This window comes from Odocoileus virginianus, chromosome 17, assembly GCF_023699985.2.
Source record: "Odocoileus virginianus isolate 20LAN1187 ecotype Illinois chromosome 17, Ovbor_1.2, whole genome shotgun sequence".
NCBI classification, from domain to species: Eukaryota; Metazoa; Chordata; class Mammalia; order Artiodactyla; family Cervidae; genus Odocoileus; species Odocoileus virginianus.
The window spans coordinates 35,971,306-35,994,698 of NC_069690.1; the positions used below are offsets into that span (position 1 = coordinate 35,971,306).

Genomic DNA, 23,393 nt, shown 5'->3' on the forward strand with positions numbered 1-23,393 from the left:
TTACTCTCTATTATATTTCTCTTCTAGACTTTGTCTTAATGTCACATCTGATTCTGAAGGGGCAAAGACTTATGAGTCCAAGAGACATTCTATTGAAATGGTGATACAGGAGAAGGAGGGGGGAGTATAGTTTCATGTTCATTTTATCAAAGGAGAAATAAAGGCCAGGAACTGTGACCAAGATAATATAGCTAGTCTAAGGTGCAACTCCAGTCATGCCAGGGAAGACCTCAGAAGGACTGCAGAACTATAGCTGGCTCAATCTGATTCAAAATATTATTTCATATCATTCAAAAGTTCCTGTAAAAGTCTTTCTAGTGACCAGCTGGTTGATTGCCTGGGGGTTATTTCCATTTGCTCAGTCCCTCAGGTAGAGAAAATGGAATTGCTTTCTTTTGGTTCAAGTAGGCAGGTCTGGATGGAGGGAACTGAACTTAGTTCACAAAAGGTGCCAGAATCCACACTCTTTTAAAAATACATATAAAACTAGAGTAATGAGTCAAGGTTCCAGGTTTCTCAAGCTCATGCTTCCTCAACTCCGTCTCCACCTCAAGGTAATGGCCGGGATACTTTTGTTGACTAGTTAAGACAGGTGAAGAGAAATCCTTGGTGGGGTCTATAATTCCCACAATCCTTTTGATTACTTTCCCCATAAGCTTAAAAAGAAAAGAACATGAACTCAAGGTTTATTTTAAATTACCAAAGTCCCTGAAGTAGAGGACTAGTTTATTTTTAGTATTAATGTGACTAACAATAGTTCTCATTATTTTGACTTATCCTTTTTCAAACTCACTTGCTCAGAAAGTTACAAACCCATACAGTTTCTACCAAGTCCCACTAACCATTAAGAAAGGACTTATAACAATAAAAGTTATGTGCACATGAAAAACCAGAGTAGAAAAATGTCATTCAGAGGTATAATACAAAGAGAAGACTTTCTGTGATTTAAATAATGTTTCATGTCCATGATTCAGGAATGCTTCTATTGGGAGCTATGAAATCAAGGTGAGAAAACTTTGGTATCCAAATTGGATATTTGGGTTCTCTGCCAGGCCATTTTGGGCTGGGCCTGAGGAGGAGGAAGAAATTCTCAATTCCAGATCAATCGCCAGTCCCAGGGTCAGGAGTGAGGACTAAGTACAAACATACACAAGGTCTGACCTTGGACGACAGTGGGACAACCTGGGAAACTACTCACTTGAGTCAGGCTGGCTGTGAAGAGCCAGGTCAGCACTATTGCAGGCAGGGCCTTTATGCTACAGACCCTCAGAAGACTAGGCATTTTAAGTGAGAGGCTGATATAGCTGGAGTTAGGTGACTTAAAAGGTTGTAACCCACAAGGATGGAAGTAATAGCCCTTAACACTATGCTTCAGATAACTGACATGACTCCACCTATAGGGCAGCAGGACTAAGTAAATTCCTAATAACTGAGGGTTAGGCAGGATCTTAGGTCATAACTCATAGAAGAAGCTATAGGTTCTACTGTATAAAATACATGTACAGTATAGATCCAAGAGGCTGGGACACTCAGAGAGTGTGGCAGAATACATGGTCTTCAAAGATCTGCTTCTCTTTTGCTGGGAAGGTCTTGTCACATATTGGACAACTCAAACTAGGGGTCTGCAGGTGCTGCTCCAAGGCCAAGTTGTGATCAAAAACATCATCAGGAAAGTCTGATTTGCAGGTGGGGCATTTCTTGATGGAGAGCTGGGAGGAAGAACAAAGAGGTCAGTCTGAATGCCATGTATACATGGCAGAGACCATGTCTGACTTTCTACTGTATCCTCAGCACCTAGCATACTGCTCGGCAGATGGTAGGTGATCAAGAAACAGAAGATGAATGAACAAATTCACATTTGGAGATACTCACTAGGGCTTTCTCTAACCCCAGGATTGAAAGGAAGCACTGGATATATCTTGTTTGGCTACCTGCTTGGTTCATCTTTCCTTCCCAGTCCTGCTACCAAACTCAACTCGCAGGTAGAGATCTTGAACAGAACAATGATGTGAACAGAACTGTGCTTTTTTTCTCTCTACCCAAACAGGCTCTCTTAGCTCCTGGCACTGACCAAATTGATCTTGCTGACTTTGGAGTTATCACAATGAAACAGTCTCCCTACAGTTCTCCCCTAAACTGGATGGAGCAAGAAGGGAAATTTTCTCAAAGCTTTGATGTGGGCAATCTCATGACTCAAATACTTACCAGGCTTGGGGCAGAACTTTCTTGGATACCTGAGGGTAATAAAAAAGATTTCATTCAATGAAAAAGTATCTATGCACTCGAATGCATTCTCCAGCTGTGTTCTAGCAGCTGTTTTCTTTAACCCTCATCATTCCTCTTCTGATTCTTTAGCTCCCATATATATCATCTATATTGATAGAGGGGATCTAGGTCAATGAGGGAAAAGAGGAAAAAATAATGAAGTGGCATTTTCAGTAGCCATTATATAATCAGAAAAAACAATAAACCTATTTTCTGTGTGGAGAAAATGAGATTTTAATGAAAACAGTAACAATTTAACAAGAAAATAGTCTGAGAATAGATTTTAAGACCAAATGCACATGAAGTCATTTTTTAAATGAAATGCTTAAAAGCAGTTTTAAGGAAAAATAAACTCATACCACTGTCTATTGCAAAGATGTGATTGTAACTGTTAAAAAATATGACTGCTTTAAACTGTCCCTAAAGAGCAAATAAGGCCTCATGTTGCTTTTGGAGACAAAAAAGCAGGAAAGTTCCCTGTGTGGCAAGGACATCTGCCCCCAGGTCCATAAATGATAAGACTGGCTGTCACCGCCCCCCTATTTCCTGTCCTCCAAACCACCCAGGGGTCTCTGTGGAGCACACCCCCTGCTACCCCTGGTCAGGCCGTGGGGGTGACTGCCTCACCACCCATCCTGGGCAGCAGAACCCGCCTCTTGTGCTTCCATTTCCAAATCTTAATTAGTTTCCTTGGCTCTGTGTATATCTTCTTCACAGAGACATTTCTCTGATTTATATATTTGGAATATAGCCACGGGACTCAATTTGTGTCTGCTGCCTCTAGGCGAATGATCTGATTTGCGACTTCTAGATTCAGATTTATTTCTCAATTAACACTTCTTGCCTGGCAATCTTTCTGTTGGGTACTCAGCTTCTGCCCAGCAAGTCTTAACAATGAGGCTGGTCTTAATTAGCATCTCAAGATAAAAAAATTTAGTGGGGGAACGGGATGCAGGCAGGGGCTTCCCAGCTCAAATGGCAAAGTTCTTACCAGAATATGGGTTTCCAAAGACAAGTCCTGGGTCTTGTCTTGTACCTCCTTGATTCGAAGTGGGCACTTGATATGACAAAGAGTCACAGTCCAGACCCATGTAACTCAGCAGTCTGTTGTTCTCTCTCTTCAAAAACTGAGGATAGAGTATTCACAGAGATATGTTGAAAGACAATAACAAAGAATGGCCACAAAGAACTGGCCACAGATGCGCATTACAGGTAGCTGTCAATTAACAATGTGGCACCAGAGAAGTCCAAGAAGTGATAAACCTTTATTCTTTAAAAGGGGAAGCAGCAGCTTCAATATTCCAAAGATTGAGGTCTTTTTTTTTTTAAGATTTTTTTATGTGGACAATTTTTTCAAAGTCCTCATTGAATTTTTTACAACACTGCTTCTGTTTTGTTTTTTTGGCCATGAGGCATGTACGATCTTAGCTCCCCAACCAGGGATTGAACCCGAAACCCTTGCATTGGAAGGCAAGGTCTTAACCACTAGACCAACAGGGAAGTCCCAAAATCTAAGTATTAATATCTGAATTTAAACATATGCTGGATTTCATTTAGAATCAATGCAAAAAGGAATTTACAATCTTTAAATACATACCAACTGAAGTGGGTATAGAAGCTGTGTGGATATGTGAAGGTGGCAGGAGCTATACTAAGACTAAAAATGTTGTACATTATTGAGAGCAGAATGCTTCTTTAGTCTCCTTCCTAGAACAATTTTCTTACATACTGTGAATGTTCTTCTCATATAATTTTCCCCTCTACATATTTTATCCGATCAAATGAATATGCTAACAGAGTGAGAGGAAGGAAGGAAGAGAGGGAGGGAATGCAAGGAGGAATGTAAGAAATCAAGCTGCAAGGGAGAGAAGTGACATTTAAAGTTCTCAGAAGAAAGAAAATTAGTAAACTTCTTAACATCTTCAGGGAGCTTTACTTTGTTTTTAACAAAGCTTCCAAATATCAGATGTTCTTCTTGTTGTAAGCTGTGTGCATTCTTCCTTTCCCATCTTCTGCACACCCCTCCCCAAAGGCCCACCCATGTTATCAACTATTTCAAAGTCAGGGTACTTAATTAAATTAAGAGGATGAGAATGACAGGACCAGAAACAGACCCCAAAGTCCTTCTGCAAAACTGAAGCACATTGGCATAAATGATACAATCAAAGGTAGAAAGGATGACTGAAGGCACAGCCCAGAAGCATTATGGAGAGGGAGGGAATGCGAGATGAAGAATGGCTGGAGGTATAGATCAGAGGAGGAGCCAGAATGCATGGACACCTGCTCTTTGATGCTAGCAAGTATGTGAAAATGACTTCAAGTTCAATCTTTTTATTTGTTGCCATCATTGTCAATCAATTAATAATAATGTGTTTAGCATAGAGCAGAAAATAAATACTGGTTGAATGAATGAATGAACTGATGAATGAATGAACCCACAGAATTTCACAGGTGCCTACCATGGGTCCAGCACTGGTACAGATCACCACTTCTGTTCCTAGTTTGGCAGCAGAGAAAAAGGAAAATGTTGTGCAGAAAGAAAGGAGTCCCTTGGCTAAATAGCATAAAAATGACGTAGGTTATTATTTCCCAAATACAATACTTACAATAGTTGTGGAATTAAAAGCAAAAATAGTAACTTACATCTTCATCAAGGCTGTTCCTTTCAAGTTGACTACTGCCATGCCAAACACGTTTCAGTTACAGAACAAAGAGTAGGTTTTGCGGTAGATTAGGAAACCAGGTGAAATGTAATCTTTGTTTAGGGAAACTGTTTCATCCAATGTCCCAGAAAGAGCTCTTTTTACGTTATCACCAAATCTCTGGGGCATCCTGCTCCTTCCCTTTAAAACTCTTTTACCAAAAAAATAAATAAATAAATAAAACTCTTTTACAGACTTACATCATTTTCTTCTTCCATTTTCTCTTTCTCTCTCTGTAGAACATTATATATCATCTTGTTCTCACTCAGTCTTTTTGACAGGTCCATGTTCTGGTCCTATCAAAAAAAAAATTAAGATTAGGATCACATATTATAGTCTGGGTCTGAGGTGGGATACAACAAGGAGATAGTAGAAGATCTGGTTTCCAAAGTGATGGGACTGAGGTGGCGGCGAAGGGACCAGGGATGGGGACGAGTGGCGCCATGCAGGGGATGCAGACTTACAGAAAAGTGACTTAACAAAATGCCTGAAGGCTTGGGGTGGCATCAAGATGCCGGTTTCTTTTGAGTTAGCTGGGAGTAAGTGACCAAAGAGAGAGTTAGCTTGGGAGAAACCTCAAGACTGACTTATCAGAATGAGGGATAGAAATCCCACCCAACCATGGAAACAATCATTTTTGTCTTGAATGAACACCTCACTGAATGCACAGTGAAGCACTGAGTTAGGCTGATGTGACTCCCAGTGTGAGGACAGGCATGTGGACTCAAGTTACAAGGAGGAAGAAGGAACCCTGGATGGCATTTATCCAAGGCTACAAGGAACCCAGACTGGGGTCTTGGGCTTTCCGGTACGATAGGTTCACCTGACTAGTTTCATGGACCCAAAAGTCATAGGCATGCTTCAGTGCTTCCCGTCTCCCACCTACATACGTACACATGCGCATACCTCACAAAAACACTTAAGCTAATCTTACTAGTTGTGGGTTTTTTTTTTTTCAAGATTTTTTATTTGAATGCTGGTGCCCAAAATGCTGTGCGCTTCTAGCCGACCCTGAGGAAGTAATGCCAGAGGGGGCTACCCGATGACAGTGCTGACTGGAGGCTCCTGGCTCCCCATCCCCATTGGCTCCTGCTGGCTCTTCTGGTCCTGCTTCACTTCCTCAAAAGGCAGAAATAAGAAAGGACTATCTGAGTCTGCAGAGCAACCCACTCAATGGTTACAAAAACCTTCCCTAGACCCACGGCTAAGCTGAGGCTTCTATTTCCAGGGATCCCCAGACAGGTTTCTGGCCTCATACTCCATCCCTCCTCTTTTTAGCAGAAGGATAAATCTCTCTCCCTAACAAGGGTGTAAAATCCTAGTCCCAGAACTACAAACCTTCATACCCCTTGCTTCCTGGGCCCCACATCTCTGTCACCTACCCGAGTGGCAGCCCTGAGTTGCCTGATCTGTTTGTGGAGACGTTGACACTCTTTGTACTTCTCTAAGAAACAGGCTTTCCCAGCCTCTACTTTTGCCTTTAGGTGTTCCACCTCTTGTACTAACAGCTCCTCCACTGCTGTTTTCTTGTTCCTAGGCTCCTGAAGCATAAGATACGTAGTCCTCAGAGTTAGGGGCCTTTTAGATGCATGAGCAATAAAGAATGCTATCAGACAGCTAGGGAGCCCCTGGGTCTTGAAAAGTATTCCATGAAAACCAAGGAAACCCATATCTGCCACAAGGGGGTTTAAACCTTTGAATAGCTATAGATTATTTATAAACAACAGTAATCTCTTTGCCACATCAGAGGTCACAAACTCAAAAGTGCCAATAGGAGCCTGGCAAGTAATATAATTGAATGAAGGAGCAGGATGCCATGAAACAGTGAGACTGCAGCCACGTGGGGCAGGCAGGACCCATCAAAAGGATCAGCAGTTACTCAGCTCCAGACACCACTGCTGGACGGGAATGTCGGCTCAAATGTTGCCACAGCCTCTGATTTTTCAAGAAGCTGGAAATACCATTTTTTTTAAAATGGGACATATTCCCTTTTTCCCCCCCCATTTTTAAGTGTTGATAAGCTAATCAGTTTTTTAAAAGATACTACTTAGAACAAATAAAACATTTCTGTGGAATATACTTAATCTGTGAGTTGTTGATTTTCAAATTTTGTTGAATCTATTCTTTAGTACATCAAGCTAAAATACACAGTAACATATATAGTAGGTACTCAATCATTGGTTGTATAATGACTGAACGAATGATGCATGCATGATATGAGTTACATTCCCAATAACTGGATATTCTCCACACATCAGGATTTCTCAGGTCCTTACAACAGTTCAGAAAATGGGATTTCTAGCACTTGTTATCACCACAAGGCCTCTTCTACAACAATATATTACAGGAAATTATTAGTCAATTAGGATTTCATCACTGTGTTGCATAGCTTAGAATAATGTATAAGGATGACAACTGCTAACATTATAATAATATTAATTATAACAAAATTTGACTACTATAATATTTTCTAATTTAGAGCTCATTTTATAATCATTAATGTGTCTGCCCCCATAGTAACTCTTTAAGAAGGGGGCAGAGGTTATTCTGTGTGATTCCTTACCCAAGGCTCTATTTACTACAACCTGTCATGAAGTTTAACTTACAATATTCCTCTGTCACTCATCATACATTAGAAATGCCCAGCTCTCCTAAATAGTTTGTAAAGGTCAGATTCCCTGTCCTTTTGGGTACAGAGAAAGAAGTCCAGAGGTAAATGCTATTCTAATCTGTCATTTACCCTATCACCTGAAAATAGGTCCTATCCTCTCCTTTCCTTAGGCGCCCTCCCACATAGCCATTCAAAGACAGACGTGCCATTAACTCCTGTTGTTTCTTCGCTGCAGTAGTTTCTTTCTGCTTCATCTCCTCCACTGTCTGCTCGAGCTTCTTCTGGTGCTCCCTCTGCAGAAAAACAGATGATGAGTACCACTGCTGGGAAAACACACACACACACACACACGCACATAAGCACAAGTGTGCATGCACTGGGGAAGGGGCTGCTAAGCTAATGAGCAAGACAGGGAAAGGCAAATCTTCTCTTATTAGCTTCTGAGAAAAGCCGTGAGATGCCTCATTTCAGATGGCTTCCCCTGAGACCTTTCCCAGAGCCTGTGATACCCACATATACAATAAAGAAAGAACAATGCATATATTTTTTCACAAAGGTCAAAAAATATTATTTTCTTTCATGACTCTACCTGTTCAGTTAAACTGCAAAAGAGCTGGCCATTTTCCTCTTTCAGGTGCTCCAGCTGCTCTGTCTTATCCTGAACTCCCTGAACGAGCTTCTCCATTTCTTTCCCTTGATTTGACAGCTGAGCCTAAAGCAAAAGTAGTGAATACCATCAAGATATAAAATAAGGAAACCAAAAAAATAAAAATTAAAAAAAAGTAAAAGAAGGAAACCTAAACAGGAACAATGCTTTTAAACACACAGTAACATTAGAGATGTGCTTTCCCCAGCAATTCCTAGCTATCCCTATGAACTTCTGTGTTCTTCAGCTCTACCTTACACCTACTGGAGAAGGGGAAGGCTACCCACTCCATATTTTTGCCTGGAGAATCCCCATGGACAGAGGAGCTTGGCGGACTTCAGTCCATCAGGTTGCAAAGAGCTAGACACAACTGAGCGACTAAGCACAGCACCTTACACCTAAGAATCTAAGACTCAATTGAGTAAAACTTGACAAACTACCCTTTAAAGCCCCACTCTAAGGCACAGCCTCCTAAAAATGAGAGCAGTTCTGCTTCTACCCGCTTACCCAGTCTTTTTAGTAAGATTTTGCTGGAAAAGATTTTGTAGCTGAAAGAAAAAAATTAGAAAGGATATTGGGGGGCGGGTGGCGGTCAAGAACGGAAAACACACACTCTGAAATTTCAGTCTGATGCTCTGAGAAGTCCACCATTAGGCACCCACTACAATGCACTATATCTTCCTGGATCACCATAGTGGAGTGGTGGTGAAGCTAAGAAAATCTACTTTGGCAAAGGTTTGGCATAACCTACCTGAAGCTGATCCACCCTGACTCCCATCTTCTCATTTTCTGAGGACATCTTCTGGTTTTGTTCTTTCAGTCTGTGGAGGTAAGAGATGACTAAATGAAAAATATGCTGATTCTAGTTGAGCTACCCCAGACCATATATGATTTGAGGCTGCCTTGGCCCTAAGCCTGCAGAGTTATTTTAAAATCCATTAGTCTCTTCTTCAGTCCCGTTCTGGCTTCCTGACCTCAAACTGCAAGTGTTCACTACTTAAAACTAATACCTGAATTCAGGTCACTTGTCTTTACCATTTTGATTCTAATTCTCTAACCTAGACTCAAAAAGCTCATGAGTCAAAGAGGGAGAATGATACCTATCATTGTCCTAATAGGAAGACTGCACTAACAAATTCTAGAAATCTAATCTGACCTTGCCTAAGGGTGTTTATAATACAGCAGCTCCTCCCATTCAAGAGTCAGACTCACTGAAGCAGCTCTGTCTCCCAACAGTCCTTCTGTTCTTTCATTGTCTGTTCCAACTTCTTATTGATGCTTTTCAGGGTTTCCAGCTCCTCCTGTATATTGAAATGTCAAAGGGGCTGACTGATCATTTCTAAGGCAGTGTTTAGTATCTCAGGCAGCCAACAAATATTTATTGAGCACTTATAATATGTCAAGCATAAAAGGATTTTCATATTAAAATGTTAATATGTTCTTTCCATATTAAAAATACATTTACCTTAAGAGTTTGGGATTAACATATATAGACTACTATGTATAAAATAGATAACCAATAAGGGCCTATGTATATAGCACAGGGAACTATACTCAATATTTATAATAAACTATAAAGGAAAAGAATCTTAAAAACAGATATATATATGCATAAGAAGCTAATACAACACTGTAAATCAACTATATTTCAAATTAAAAAAAGAAAGGAAAAAATACATCTACCTTAATTTCTCTTCTAGTGGAGCTTATATTTGTCCATTAAATAATTACACAAATATTTAACGAGTGCCTATATACACCAGACCCTGTTCTGGCACTGCAGACACAGCAGTGGACAAAATAAAATTTCTTTTTTCCCAGAAAAGTGCTGTCCAATAAATTCAGGAAAGTCACATATATAATTTAAAAAATTTAGCAATCACATTAAAAAAGCAAAAACAGACATGAAATTATTTTATTAAAAGTATATGTATTTAATCCAGTGTATCTAAAGTATCATTTTAATACATAAACAATAAAAAAGAAACACCTAATATACTAAAATCTGTGCCAGATACTAGTATAACAGAGTCAGATCAAACGAAAAAGTGGGTGCTGGGCAGAAGCCATCACCCCCACTCACATTTAACGAGCACACATACCTGCTTCTTTTGGAGCGTGGCCTGCATGTCTGAGTTTTGCTTCTGGAGGCTGACACAGCTGTCCTTCAGCTCGCGGTTTTCTTTGCAAAGCTCCTTGTTGTGCTGCTCAATTTCTTCCACCTCACCCTATGGAAGAACGTTTCATAAACATGTATTTGGCTTTTTATAGCTCAATGGATATTCAAGTCCCGCTGACATGAAATTCTCATACGCTGGGATGGTGAGGGTCTAGCTGGTCCCCGCTCACTGTAGTGACATCTGTGTACCCCAAGTGGAAGCAATCCCTCAGTAGGTAGGGAAGGGGGAAGAGAAATGTGTCTACCATAAGCGCTGAGCCTGCCATTACCAAGAAAGAAAAGATAAACAAAATTAAGCCACAAAAAGTTAAAAGGGGAAATGACAGAAGTCTGTAATTTTGTGTGTGTGTGTGTTCAAATACTTTATTTCTCCTATCAGACTCAGTTCTGTGAGACCGGAATAGGGTTTTAACAGATTCTTCATCACATCCCTAGTGTCCACCAGAGTGCTGGATGGAACTAGGTGTCCGGTTAAATAGCTGAGTAAGTAAATGAATCAAACTGAAAGATATTATACAAACCAGAATATCTGCTGTGTCTCTCCTCAAAGGAGCTTATAAAATTTACTGTAGTGATAAGATGTACACATGACAAAAATTAAGTAACTGGGAAAGTTAAGGGAATAACTGAATGCCAAGTGAGTTACAGAAGTTTCAGAGAAAGGAGAAATCACTTATTATTATGATTCTTATTAACACTCTGAAGTCATTCCCTTCTGATGGGTTTGAATGGGACTGTGTAAAAATTTCACAACAGTATCTGTTAGACATTCAATAAAGGCTTACTGACTAAAATTCTACCCTACCCTGGGACTGCTACTCTTAATGGCAGGAAGGGACTGAGATGAGATGCTTACAGACCTGAGTGGTAACAACCAGGATGTCCTCTTCATTTTCAGGACGGAACTGGAAAGGGATACTCGCTCCCCGGACTGCACCATCCTGATCCACATAGCAGAACTGGTAATACTCGTCGTCCTTGGGCAGGTAATAAGCTGGAAATAGAACATGACTTTTAACCCAAAATGAGGTCTAGTCAGAAAACTACAAATCTGGAAGTCTCTTATCTACCCCAGAAGGCTCTTATCTAGCTCGAGAGAATTAATGAGTCACGGTTGCTGTTTTTAATACTTTTGATCTAATATTTTTCTCACCTTTGAACTGGACTTCCTGCTGTTTGGCTGATTCACTGTTTAAGTCGGCGGGCAAAGTAACCCACATGAAGGTGTAGTACTCTCGGGTTGTCTTCCATCCAACCTGCAATGACAAGAGGCTCTTGTTCAGCATCTGAAAGTGCTCAGATTTAGGCTCTGTCTTCTGAAAATGCATCTTTTGTTATTTTAAAATTATAGTAGAATAAGTTCATTATCACAAGATCTACCCACAATGGATCAAATCTTTTTGACTTATGATAACTACATATATAATTAAAAATTGGTATGCATGCACATATACCAGTTACTCATAAATTACTCATCTTAGAAGGAAGCAAAAACTGGCCACTCAGTACCCAGGATAAGAGTGCCAAATATTGTACCTCCAAGTCAGATACAGTACTGAGAGTGATTGAGAAGAAAAGTTGTGGGATTGTGAGCTTTGATTCTGCTATCTTCTTACAATGGTATACTTGGAACTTCTTAATCAAGAAGCATTTCTGATCTGCCCTCTCTATTGGTTTTGCCCTCTCCTGTGTCCAATTCAGTCTTCTCACCTATACCAACCTGGTTACATCACTGCCTTTAAAAATTGCTTTTTAAAATAATGTGTGTTGGGGCTGTATGGGCAAGAGAATTCTTAGATCAGGAGGCACCAGATAACTAAGTCCAGTTTGTATGATTTTCTTGCTCCAGTGTTTTTCTTAATATATGTTTATTGAAGATTTTTTGGTGATAAAGATTAAAAAAAAAATCTGGTAGTCATAAAGGCCTCTTCCAGGTATGAAATGTAATAAGTCATAAGATATAAGGATGCTGTAAAATATGCCTCAGAGCAGAAAGCTGGCTAAGTGGGAAATATTCTCACTAAGTGTGAAAAGGGGTAAAAGATGTTCAAATCATATCTGGAAGATAAGAGCATACCGGAGCACAGAGAGGGAGTGAGTGTCTTCAAGGGGTGAACACTCAGAAAATAAGAAGCAAAATGATATTTATTGCCATATTTTGACTCTGCCTGAGCCCAGTGGGAAGAGCAGAAACTAAAAATAAACTCTATTTTTATATAGTAAGGAATCAGAGCATGGTTGAAAAGGCTATAAGCTCATCAGAACATACTGGGGCATGTTTTAGAGTCTCATTAATACACACCCCATTGCTGTGAGCACCTCTGAGCCACTGCAGCCTGTGGAGGGACAGGAAGCAAGAATTTTATGGAGTCTTCATTCACATCCTGGAGCTTCTTAATGCACTGTGACTAAAATATCATCTGGGAAGGCCTAAGAATTACTACTGCCTTGGACCGAGGAAGCAACCTCCAGTCACCTGAGCTTTCTGTCCTTGGCTCCTCTGTCTCAGGAGTCCTCGTCCCAGCCTGCCTCTTGTGGTATGACCACGGAACAGGGCATAGGAGCCTAGGTAAAGGACAGTAGGGAGCATAGGGCTCTATGTTGAAGGAAGAAAACCTGACTCCAAACCACTTTAGCTTTTATCACTGGTGGTAGCCTTCACTCTATGGAGAGGATGGAGCATGCTGCACATGCAGAAACATTTTGTGAGGGCCCCATGGGTGTCAGGAACCAGCGGTGTTAGGGCAGACGAGGAGCTGAGGAGCAGGATTAAGACTACACTGCAAGAACACCAGGAACATTTTAGAAGTGAGCTAAGAAGGACAAGCATTGAAAAGCAGAGATATTACTCTGCCGACAAAGGTTCGTATAGTCAAGGCTATGGTTTTCCAGTGGTCACATACGGTTATGAGAGCTAGATCATAAAGAAGGCAGAACACCAAAGAATTGATGCCTTCGAACTGTGGTGCCTGAGAAGACTCCTGGAAGTCCCTTGGACAGCAAGGAGATCAAACCAGTCAATCTTAAGGGAGATCAACCCTGAATATTCACTGGGGGGACTGATGCTGAAGCTGAAATTCCAGTATTTTGGTCATCTGATGTGAACATACGACTCACTAGAAAAGTCCCTGATGCTGGGAAAGATTGAGGGCAGAAGGAGAAGAGGGCATCAGAGGATGAGATGGTTGGGTGGCATCACTGATGCAATGAACATGAACTTGGGCAAACTCTGGGAGATGAAGAGGGACAGGGAGCCCTGGTGTGCTGCAGTCCATGGGGTCGCAGAGTCAGACACGAATGGATGAGTGAACAACAATAAAGGAAGGACAAAACTTTACATTCAGCCCTTAATTCTCTAATTTACTATCTGTTGTTCAAAGGAATTCAGCAGAAGAGAGGAAGAAAAGCAGAGGCTTGAGAGTCAAACAAAGGTCTCCAAACAGGGAGACCTTGGGAAAATCACCATCTTGCGTATGTTCATTTTATTCATCTGTGCACAAGTAATAAAACTGCTTACCTCAGGGGACTGCTGTGCTGTGAGGATTAAATTAGAAAACACACACCCCCACACACACACCAAAAAAAAAAGAGAAAGAAGGAAAGAAAACCCCATCAAAGAACTAGCATATCATATGTTCTCAAAAAGTTTGTGTTCTCTCTTTATTAGTCTTAAAATTTTCTTTCAGGCTTTAGTGGTGGTGATTGGTGGTTTAGATGCTAAGTCGTGTCCGACTCTTGTGATCCTGTAGACTGTAGCCTGTCAGGCTCCTCTGTCCATGGGATTCTCCAGGCAAGAATACTGGAGTGAGTTGCCATTTCCTTCTCCAGGGGAACTTCCCGACCCAGGAATTGAACCCGAGTCTCCTGCATTGCAGGTAGATGATTTACCAACTGAGCTATGAAGGAAGCCTTTCAGGCTTTAGGGTAGGTGTCAAATCAATAGCTTTTAGGGAATTAATTCCCTGGTGGTCTGGTGGTTAGGAATCGGCACTTTCATTGTCAGTGCCTGGGTTCAATCCCTGGTCAGGGAACTAAGATCCCTGCAAGCTGAGTGGTACAGCCAAAAAAATATGATCTAAAAAAAAAAAATACAAACAATACTTTTAAACATTTGTTTTTAAAAAGATTAATCCTTTCATTTGGTTTAGAGTGACGTCCTCGCTGGAAGTTGCTAAGGCTTGGGAATTATAAACAATCAGCCTGAGCAAAATGGGAAAAAAAGTTAGATTACCTCTGAGAAGCTATAAATAATTTTTAATGATTCTTTTCTTCAATTATATATACCGTTTTTTCAATTATATATATATAGCCACTAGCTAGCATATTGAAGCTACTTAATTTAAAGCATATGAAGCTACTTAAATTAAAATTAAATAAAATTTAAAATTTAGTTACTCAGTCACACTAACTACATTTTAAGTGCCATTAGCCACATGTGGTGAGAGCTTACTATACTGGACAGCGAAGCAGCCAGTATTGCTCCTTCCTAGAAATTCTACTTGTCAGTGTTAATCATCGAAAGTTCTACTGGACAGCTTAGATACATATGGGGAAGAAAAAAAACAGTTGCCATCTTCTTTCCAAGATAGAAAACACCCTGCTGTGTCAGGTTTCTGCTAGGACACCTTTAGTCTAATGAGTCAACGTCCTGCAGTCTCAGGAGCTGTCGTGATATTCGCCAGTGTCCCTCTGCTTGTCCACTATCCCCACCTCTGAACACTAGCCTTGTTACCTCCAGCTTCCATCACTCTTTCATTTAGCTTGAAATTCCAAACAATTAAGAGAAGGAATTTGATGAGGGATGTGAATTAGCACCAGCTCCTACATACTGCAGTCAAGAATGATGTCTGATTTCAGGATGAACAATGTTGGCAAACAAGTACATGACATACTGAGGTGTCAAAACAAAGGTCACTGACGCTGGAACTCTGCAGTGTAAATAATGTATGTTTGACCTTTATCTCCTATCTCTGGAAATAGGACAATTTGTCATTATGGTATGTGAATAAATGAGTGAGTGTATGTGTCTGTGGCAGGGGGAATGTTAGAGATAGAGAGAGACATGTGGGAAAGAAGGGGAGGTAGAGAATAAATTGACTATAATAAAAGAGTACCATTTCTGTACTTGAACTGACATGGTGATTAGACACTGGAAGAGGAAACCAAAGGAGCTCATAAACTTTCTGTTCTTGGAAATCTTCACAAAGAAGCAAGACACACTTATTCAGGAACAAACTTCTTGGATGCAGGGTATTAACTTTTCAACAACCTTTCCAGATTGGTAACACTCATATTTAAAAAAAATTAAACACTGTACTAAATAAGCAAGTGACATTAATTCACAGAAATTATGTAAGAGGCCATCTACCCCACTCAGGTCATAGATGAATATTAATTTAAAACATATTTACATTTGGTTTTTGAAAGTGTAATAAAACTTGGGGACTGTATGATTTGCTATTTTATTTTAGCTTAAGACTGAAATTAAAATTTGAGTCTTATAGCCCTGTTGATGTGTGAAGGGGGAAGTACTAGGGAGCTTAGTTTAGGATTTTAACATTGGTCACACATATAGGCAAAATGCTTATAATACAGAGACAGACACACACTCAGGTAACTAAGATTCACCTCTGGTTCCTAATCATTTGGTACTAAATTAACACTTACTCTAAAGATGCCAATCCAATCCTTTCGACGGGGAATGAAATGTTGGGTGAGGGTGTAATAGCACGTGATGTCCCCCCCAGGGATGTAGAACTTCTCCACACTGTTAAAGATGACCTGAGAGAAATGACAGTGGTCCAGCAAGACAGCTGATGTGGGGGGATCTTCTACTGTCTCTTCCATGGTAGGGGTCCTGTTAAGAGATATGGGATAGAATAAGGCTCAAAAGGGTTGTCTGAAATGCCAGAAATTTCTGGGCTCTCACCCAGGGAACATTCCGTTCAGGGCAAGTCAGGAAAAGCAAAAGCCTGACAAGTATTGAGATCACACAACTTGCTTTCTGTTTCACTATGAGCCACTTTGCATTCACAACTTCCTATGCTCTAAGAATTTTCTGAGACTATCTTTGACCTCTTCACCACAGGCACCACCATCCTCATTATATCCTTATCCTCTGCTCATAGCTAATTTTCTCCCTTTCTTCTAAATGCTGTAAGTAAGGCAGCCTTGAGGTAAATTCCCTGAGCTGGGAACTGTAAGACTTAGATTCTAGATTTTTTATCCCAACAAGCCCTGTGACTTTTGGAACATCAATTTCTCTAGATTTCAGCTTCTCTATTCAATTCCATTCATCCTGTAATTATCAGATCCTTCTTAATATTAAAGCACTCTGCTAGGGGCTGGGAATGAGTGCAGAAAGATAGGCCTAGGAGAAGATTATTTGACATGCAGTCGTGACAAGCACAGGTTCAGAAATCAAAACACTGGAGTTCAAATTCCAGCTTCACCACCTATAAAATGCATGCCCTTGGGTAATTTATTTAACTGGATTTTGCGCATGGTTCCTCATCTGTAAAATGGGGTTGATAACATCTACCTTATTCTTTGTGTGTATGTGGGAACATTAACTGAAATATAGGTATACCTTGCAGATATTGTAGGTTCAGTTCCAGACCAACTCAATAAAGCACATACTGGATAAAAGTGAGTCACACAATTTTTTTTTGGTTTCCCGGTACATATAAAAATTCTGTTTACATTATAATCTATTAAGTGCTCAGTAGCGTTATGTCTAAAAAAATAATGTACATACCTTAATTAAAAATATTTTATTATTAAAAAGTGCCAAAAGCAACATCAAAGATGACTGATCACAGATCACCATAATAAATATAAAAATAATGAAAAAGTCTGAAATATTGCAAGAATTACCAAAATGAGACATGAGTGAGCAAATGCAGATAGAAAAATGGTGCCAATAGACTTCCTTAAGATATAGTTGCCACAAACTTTCAATTTGGTAAAAAATGTCAAAAGTATCTGTGAAACACAATAAAACTAGGTATGCCTATAGTAGATAGTGACTAGTCCTTAAATCAGTACCTGTCATAGAGTAGGCAATTCACACAAAGTAAAGGCATGTTTAATTGCTAAGTTATGTTCAACTCTTTGTGATGCCATGAACTGTAGCCTGTCAAGCTCCTCTGTCCGTGGGATTTCCCAGGCAAGCATACTGGAGTGGGTTGCCACTTCCTTCTCCAGGGAATCGAACCTGTGTCTCCTGCTTGGCAGGCAGATTCTTTATCACTGAGCCAACTGGGAAGCTCCTAAAGTCATGCTGAGTGACAGAATAAAGTACTTGGACAAAGTCTGCATAAAGAGAGGGATTAACAGACGTGATTATTACTTTTGTGGGGTTTTTTTTTTTCTCTCTTCTGGCATACAGTCTTTGCCCTCAAAAGGGTCGCAATCCAATATGGAGGTTAGATGATAATTTAAGTGACTGCCAAATGGATAAATACATGCAAAATGCTCCTGGGTTCAAAAGAGAGAGAGAGACACGAGACTGGTTAGGGAAATAAAGAAAAGCTTTGAGCAGTGAGTGGAATCCTGGGTAAGTCCTCAAAGAAGATTAGGGTTTTGACAAGTGTGTTTGAGGGTGAGGAAACTTCAGATGAATGTTAACAGCATGCATAAAAGCAAAGAAACAGAAAAATGCAGTCCATGTTTGGAGGACAGCAAGCAAGTTTGGATCTCTACAAAACGGAGACAGTAAGCTGTATTTCACCTTTCGAGGTCATAGTACACATAAAATGTGATCAAGGGTGGGGAACTATTGAGGAGAAAAAAACAATATGTAAAAGAAAGAAAGTCTTTAGAACTGTCAGGACCTGATACTTCCTGCCCTTCAAAAGTCACATGTCCCGTGTTCTAAATGCCTCCTTGGTCTAACATTTGGTGAGTCCATGTTACTCAACCCTCAGCTGTACTGGGAAATGAGAACAACATTGCAGCTCTACACAGCAGATGAAGAAAGAGCTGTATATTTGCAAAAACGACATAATACCTTACAGATTCAGCTGCTAGAACATGTTGGAAGATTGTATACACACACATGCAAACACAACTTAAAAAAATAGTCTTAAGTACAATAACCAAAAAACACAGTAGCTCTTCTGGCTCTGCCCCACCCACTTATTTCCTGGTTTTATTTTGAACTCTAAGCAACAGGCCTCCTCTTCCAGCTCCCCAGAAGTAAGTTTTTTCACAGAGAAGGCAAGAAGACTTTGAGGTACTCAACTGTCTGTTCTTGGGACTGAACTGAGGAACTAAGAAATGTATTGGCTTTCTGGTTTGTGACACAGTTTGGCATATCCTCAATGTCAAAACTCAGATCAGTTTCTCTAAGGAAAGGTCATATTCCAGTCTAGGCCAGTACTTGTTCCTCCTGATAAGCTGTGGCCTGCTGACCTGATAAATGCTGCAGAAGGATGGGTAGGGAGATTTTTCACTGTCTTTCCCAGTGGTCTTCAGTCCACTGGGGCCAGCACAGCCCCTGGGTCCTAAGCCTGGAGCACCATTTATCCGAGCATGTGACTTGATCTCTGCTTTACCATGGATAATTATCAATACCTCAGGTAAGAGTGATTTCAGGCCCTGTCTCTCAATTAACCTAAGTACCATCATACTCTCTGTTCTTTTCCTTCATAACACTATCATAACTGTATATACAACACTAATGCTAGCCCATAGTAATCACTAACTAAGTACTCACAGAATAAATGAATGAATAAGATACGCATGTAATTCCTCAAAAAGTGAAAGGAAGGAGCTTTGTAGGTAAACGGTGGTGTGTATGATGGGTGGTGCTAATTCTTGTCTTTAGCCCTGCTCCTAATTTGTTCGGTGTCTTTGGAGAAGCTGCTGTTTCTCAGTTTTCTCTTTTCTAAAATAGGGTGAGGAGCAAGTTGCTGGTGGCTAAGTGGTTAGGATTCTGGGCTTTTACTGCTATGGTCGGGATTCAATCTCTGGTTGGGGAACTGAGATCCTATATGCCACACGATGAGGCCAAAAAAATAAAAAAGTAGGCTAAAGAGATGAAAATCTCCAAGTGTTATGTCAGTTCTTGGTATAGCTGGTTCAGCAGGCAGAGCTGGTTCAAGTGGCGTGGTGCCAAAAAAATAAAAGGCACAGATCTGATTTCCTTAAGGACCCATAAAATTCACACTCCATTACCTGCCTTGCACACTCTCAAACTCTGGCATGCTGTTTTTGCAAATGTATGCTACTCTGAAAAGCAGGACCAGTCAAGGGTAGGGGAGTTTGGTACTGCCTCTCTTTCTTTACTAGAAAAACAATCAATCTGTAAGTTAGCTCAGAACAGAACACTGAAGAAATGACAGCATATGCACACAAAATGACATGACAGAGCTCATGCTCTGAGGCTTGAGTGTATATCCAATGGAATCTTTGCTGTTGTTCAATCACTAAGTCGTGTCTGACTCATTGTGACCCCATGGACTGCAGCATACCAGGCTTCCCTATCCTTCACTATCTCCCAGAGTTTGCTCAAATTCATGCCCACTGAGTCAGTGATGTCATCCAACCAACTCATCCTCTGTCGCCCCCTTCTCCTCCTGCCCTCAATCTTTCCCAGCGTCATCTTTTCCAGTGAGTTGGCTCTTTGCATCAGGTGGCCAAAGTATTGGAGCTTCAGCTTCAGTCTTTCCAATGAGTATTCAGCATTGATTTCCTTTAGGATTGACTGGTTTGATCTCCCTGAAGTCCAAGGGACTCAACTCTCAAGAGTCCTCTCCAGCACCACAGTTTGAAAGCATCAATTTTTTGGTGCTAAGCCTTCTTTATGGTCCAACTTTCACATCTGCACGACTACTGGAAAAATCATAGCTTTGACTATATGAACCTTTGTCAACAAAGTGATGTCTCTGCTTTTTAGTATGTTGCCTAGGTTTGTTATAGCTTTTATTCCAAGGAGCAAGCTTTTTGATTTCAAGGCCAATAGATGGGACTCTGACATAGTTACTTTTTTTTTTTTTTTTCATCTCAGTTTCAGAAATGATTAAGGTCCTCAGAGGAGGAAGGCAATGTATTTTAAAATGAGTCTCCTGAACTGGCTCCTGGCTTCTAAGAAAACCTGACGCATTTTCATCTAACGAGCATCTCAAGACTAATATACCTCTCCTAGGACTGTTCCATGAGGGCATAGATTCTCTTATATTCTCCTGAAGAAAAGGAACAGAAAAGACAGTTCTACTCCTGCTCTTTCTGAATGAATCTGTAAACTACACCGATAACACTTTTTAGCAGAAAAATCAAAAAATGTTTTAAACTTTCTGATTAGGTTCTAACAATGCAAATATTCAACCAAATCATCTTACCAATTTTCCTAAAGAATTTTCATTATGCTAAATCAGGAAGAATAATCTTATTTAAAAAAAAAAAAAACAACTAAAATTCTACCACACAAATGTCCAACATTTTTGTTAGCCTTTTATACCAGTGGGCACATGTTTCATGAGAAATGAAGACTACAGATAAGTTTCCCTGGATTAGTTCACAGAAAGCAAATACATCTGAAGCCCAGAGAGAAATGCTAATCAATTCTTCATTTGGGAACAGTTAAAAACAAAACACACATTCAACCCAATTCCTTTATCCTTCTGCTTACTTAACTTTCTGAACTACTGCTGTTGCTGCTGCTGCTAAGTCACTTCAGTCGTGTCCGACTCTGTGTGACCCCATAGACGGCAGCCCACCAGGCTCCCCCATCCCTGGGATTCTCCAGGCAAGAACACTGGAGTGGGTTGCCATTTCCTTCTCCAATGCATGAAAGAGAAAAGTGAAAGTTAAGTCGCTCAGTCCTGTCTGACTCTTAGCGACTTCATGGACTGCAGCCTACCAGGCTCCTCCATCCATGGGATTTTTCAGGCAAGAGTACTGGAGTGGGGTGCCATTGCCTTCTCCGTCTAAACTACTAGCAATTAGCAAAATGGATGGACTGATTTGAATCCCATTCCCCCTGGCCCTGCAAGAGATGCTTCCACAAAACTACCCTTTAGAGAACACTGACAAATAGCTACTATGGATGTGTAGATGGCCCTGAGATGGGGACCAAAAGCAAAGATACATAGTCACTGGACCTCAGATTATTATAGCCACTTGCTATAATCCAAATTTTCCAAGTTCATTCTAGTTCCTTACCTAAAATCTTTGAGTTACTTAAGTAAATTTTATACCCCCAGGAGACTTTTATTGCCTAATTCACTAATAATTGTTTGGATTTGTTATCTAGCTTATTCTAAGCAGTCTTCATCCCATATACCACATCACTGTGCCCAAAGTACTAAGGAAAAACAGAGAAACAGTTCTGAACAACCAGAAGAAACTGCAAAAAGCTCAGAGCTGTGTACTCCATCTCCATTTTCTTTCATTTTACTTTACTGAGATTTTATACTTTTTCTGTGAAGAGGGTGATTATGCTAACCCTTGAAGTGACAAGGGCAGTGACAGTGTTTGATGTGCAGCAGAAAGGGAACTAAGCTAGGAGCCAAGGGACCTGGGTCCATTAATTCTGCCACTAACTAGCTCTGAGATCTTGGCCAAGTCACACTACTTTTTAAACCTCAGTTTCCTCATCTGTAAAAATGCATGGATCAGGCAAGAAAATCTCTAAGAAACTTTCCGGCTATAATGATGATCCCAAGTGAAGGAAAAAGGAAGTGAAGACAGAGTTTAACTGTCTTCATATAAGAAAATGAGGAAGCATGGTATTATATTAATAATAAGCGCAGTCAAAATTTTGAAGAGCCTTATTTGTACTGACTCCAAAGTCCGCAGGATGTGTTAGGGTTGTATAACTCTTACTACCCTTCTCAGAGTCCTTTCCACTCCACAGATGTCATTTATGCAACAGGGTAGAGTTTCAGATAGAGGCCCTCTGAGAGCATCTGTGAAAGTGAGTCACCTGGATATTCCTTAATCATTAAGGATATTGTTTAATCATTTCTTAATTATCTACATAATCTACAAAGGCCTACTGTATAAAAGTCTTTTGCTTTTAAAGGTTTTTGCAGTAGTGTAGTTGTTATATAGCTTTTATATTATTCTACTCCGCTCCAACCATGGCTATTTGTTTGCTTACGTCAGAAGCAAAGAATCGGAGGGATAGAGAAAAGTTTAAATGTCCAGGAGGGTTGAACTCAATAAATAAAAGTGGGAACATTATCCCCACTAATGTTGGGGCTAAATTGGGAGGAGTGTTGTGGGGGGAAAGGCTACAGGAGATCGATGGTAAAGAAGCAGGTCACCGCACTCCAGCTGCTCTCTCTTCTCAGCTGTCTAGAACATCTCCTCCAATTACAAACGGCAATTGAACGAAGGGGCTTCAGTGATCAGGACGAGGAAACTGAGACCCAAAGAGAAAGTAACTTGCCTAGGGTCACTGGGCAGGGTCCCGCTTCTGCCACCAAGTCGACCGCGATGACGATGACGTCAAGCACCGGAATTAAGGAGCCAGCACGACCTCGGCCGGCGTGGGGGGGCATGACGCCGTGACTTCAAGACCCTCACTCGGGTCAGAGGATTCCTTCTGTCCCAGGGACCGCCCACGCGGCCCCGGGCACTGAAGCCCTGCCCTCCTTGGCAGAAAACTGCCCTCAACCCTCCAAAGGCCGCGGAGAGGCTCCAGGGGGCCCATGACGTCACTCCCACTTACGGTCACCCCAGAAAGATGAAAGGAGGTGAAAACCGAAACCAGCCGCACCTCCGCCCGCCCATGGCCCTTTCTCAGGACTGGAAGTGTGAAGGCGGAGAACCTGAGGGCCCAACTGTCCCTAGTTGCCCGCCTTCGCGCCAGAGACTCACCAGGGGCTGCAGCCAGCGGCAGCGCAACAGCAACAGGGCACAGACGGGGACAGAGGCGGGGCTAAAAAGCCAGGGACGCGCTGTCCTGTCTGACCCCGCCCATCACGTCATAACGGTCAGCAAGTCCCGCCCTCACCGCGGTGCTTTAGGGGACTTGTAGTG

At 41.0% G+C, this 23,393-nt stretch overlaps 1 protein-coding gene across 4 annotated transcripts; it reads right to left on the reverse strand.

Moving 5' to 3' along the window:
- Positions 1 to 685: 685 nt before the first annotated feature.
- On the reverse strand, positions 686 to 23,338 carry CALCOCO2 (calcium binding and coiled-coil domain 2). Of its 4 annotated transcripts, XM_020870776.2 has the most exons (13): positions 23,232 to 23,338; positions 16,071 to 16,260; positions 11,557 to 11,659; positions 11,264 to 11,397; positions 10,327 to 10,452; positions 9,437 to 9,525; positions 8,976 to 9,045; positions 8,168 to 8,290; positions 7,785 to 7,871; positions 5,168 to 5,263; positions 3,257 to 3,392; positions 2,206 to 2,234; positions 686 to 1,709 (listed from the first exon to the last, which is right to left on the reverse strand). In XM_020870776.2, the coding sequence occupies exons 2-13, from the start codon at positions 16,248 to 16,250 to the stop codon at positions 1,530 to 1,532; spliced, it is 1,353 nt and encodes a 450-aa protein (XP_020726435.2). In that variant the 5' UTR covers positions 16,251 to 16,260; positions 23,232 to 23,338; the 3' UTR covers positions 686 to 1,529. The 4 variants fall into 4 exon arrangements, with proteins under 4 accessions (XP_020726435.2, XP_020726439.2, XP_020726437.2 ...); XM_020870780.2 differs by lacking the exons at positions 686 to 1,709; positions 2,206 to 2,234; positions 3,257 to 3,392 and adding an exon at positions 6,350 to 6,508 and having other exon boundaries at positions 5,185 to 6,077; XM_020870778.2 differs by lacking the exons at positions 686 to 1,709; positions 2,206 to 2,234; positions 3,257 to 3,392 and adding an exon at positions 6,350 to 6,508 and having other exon boundaries at positions 5,185 to 6,086.
- Between the last annotated feature and the right edge of the window lie 55 nt (positions 23,339 to 23,393).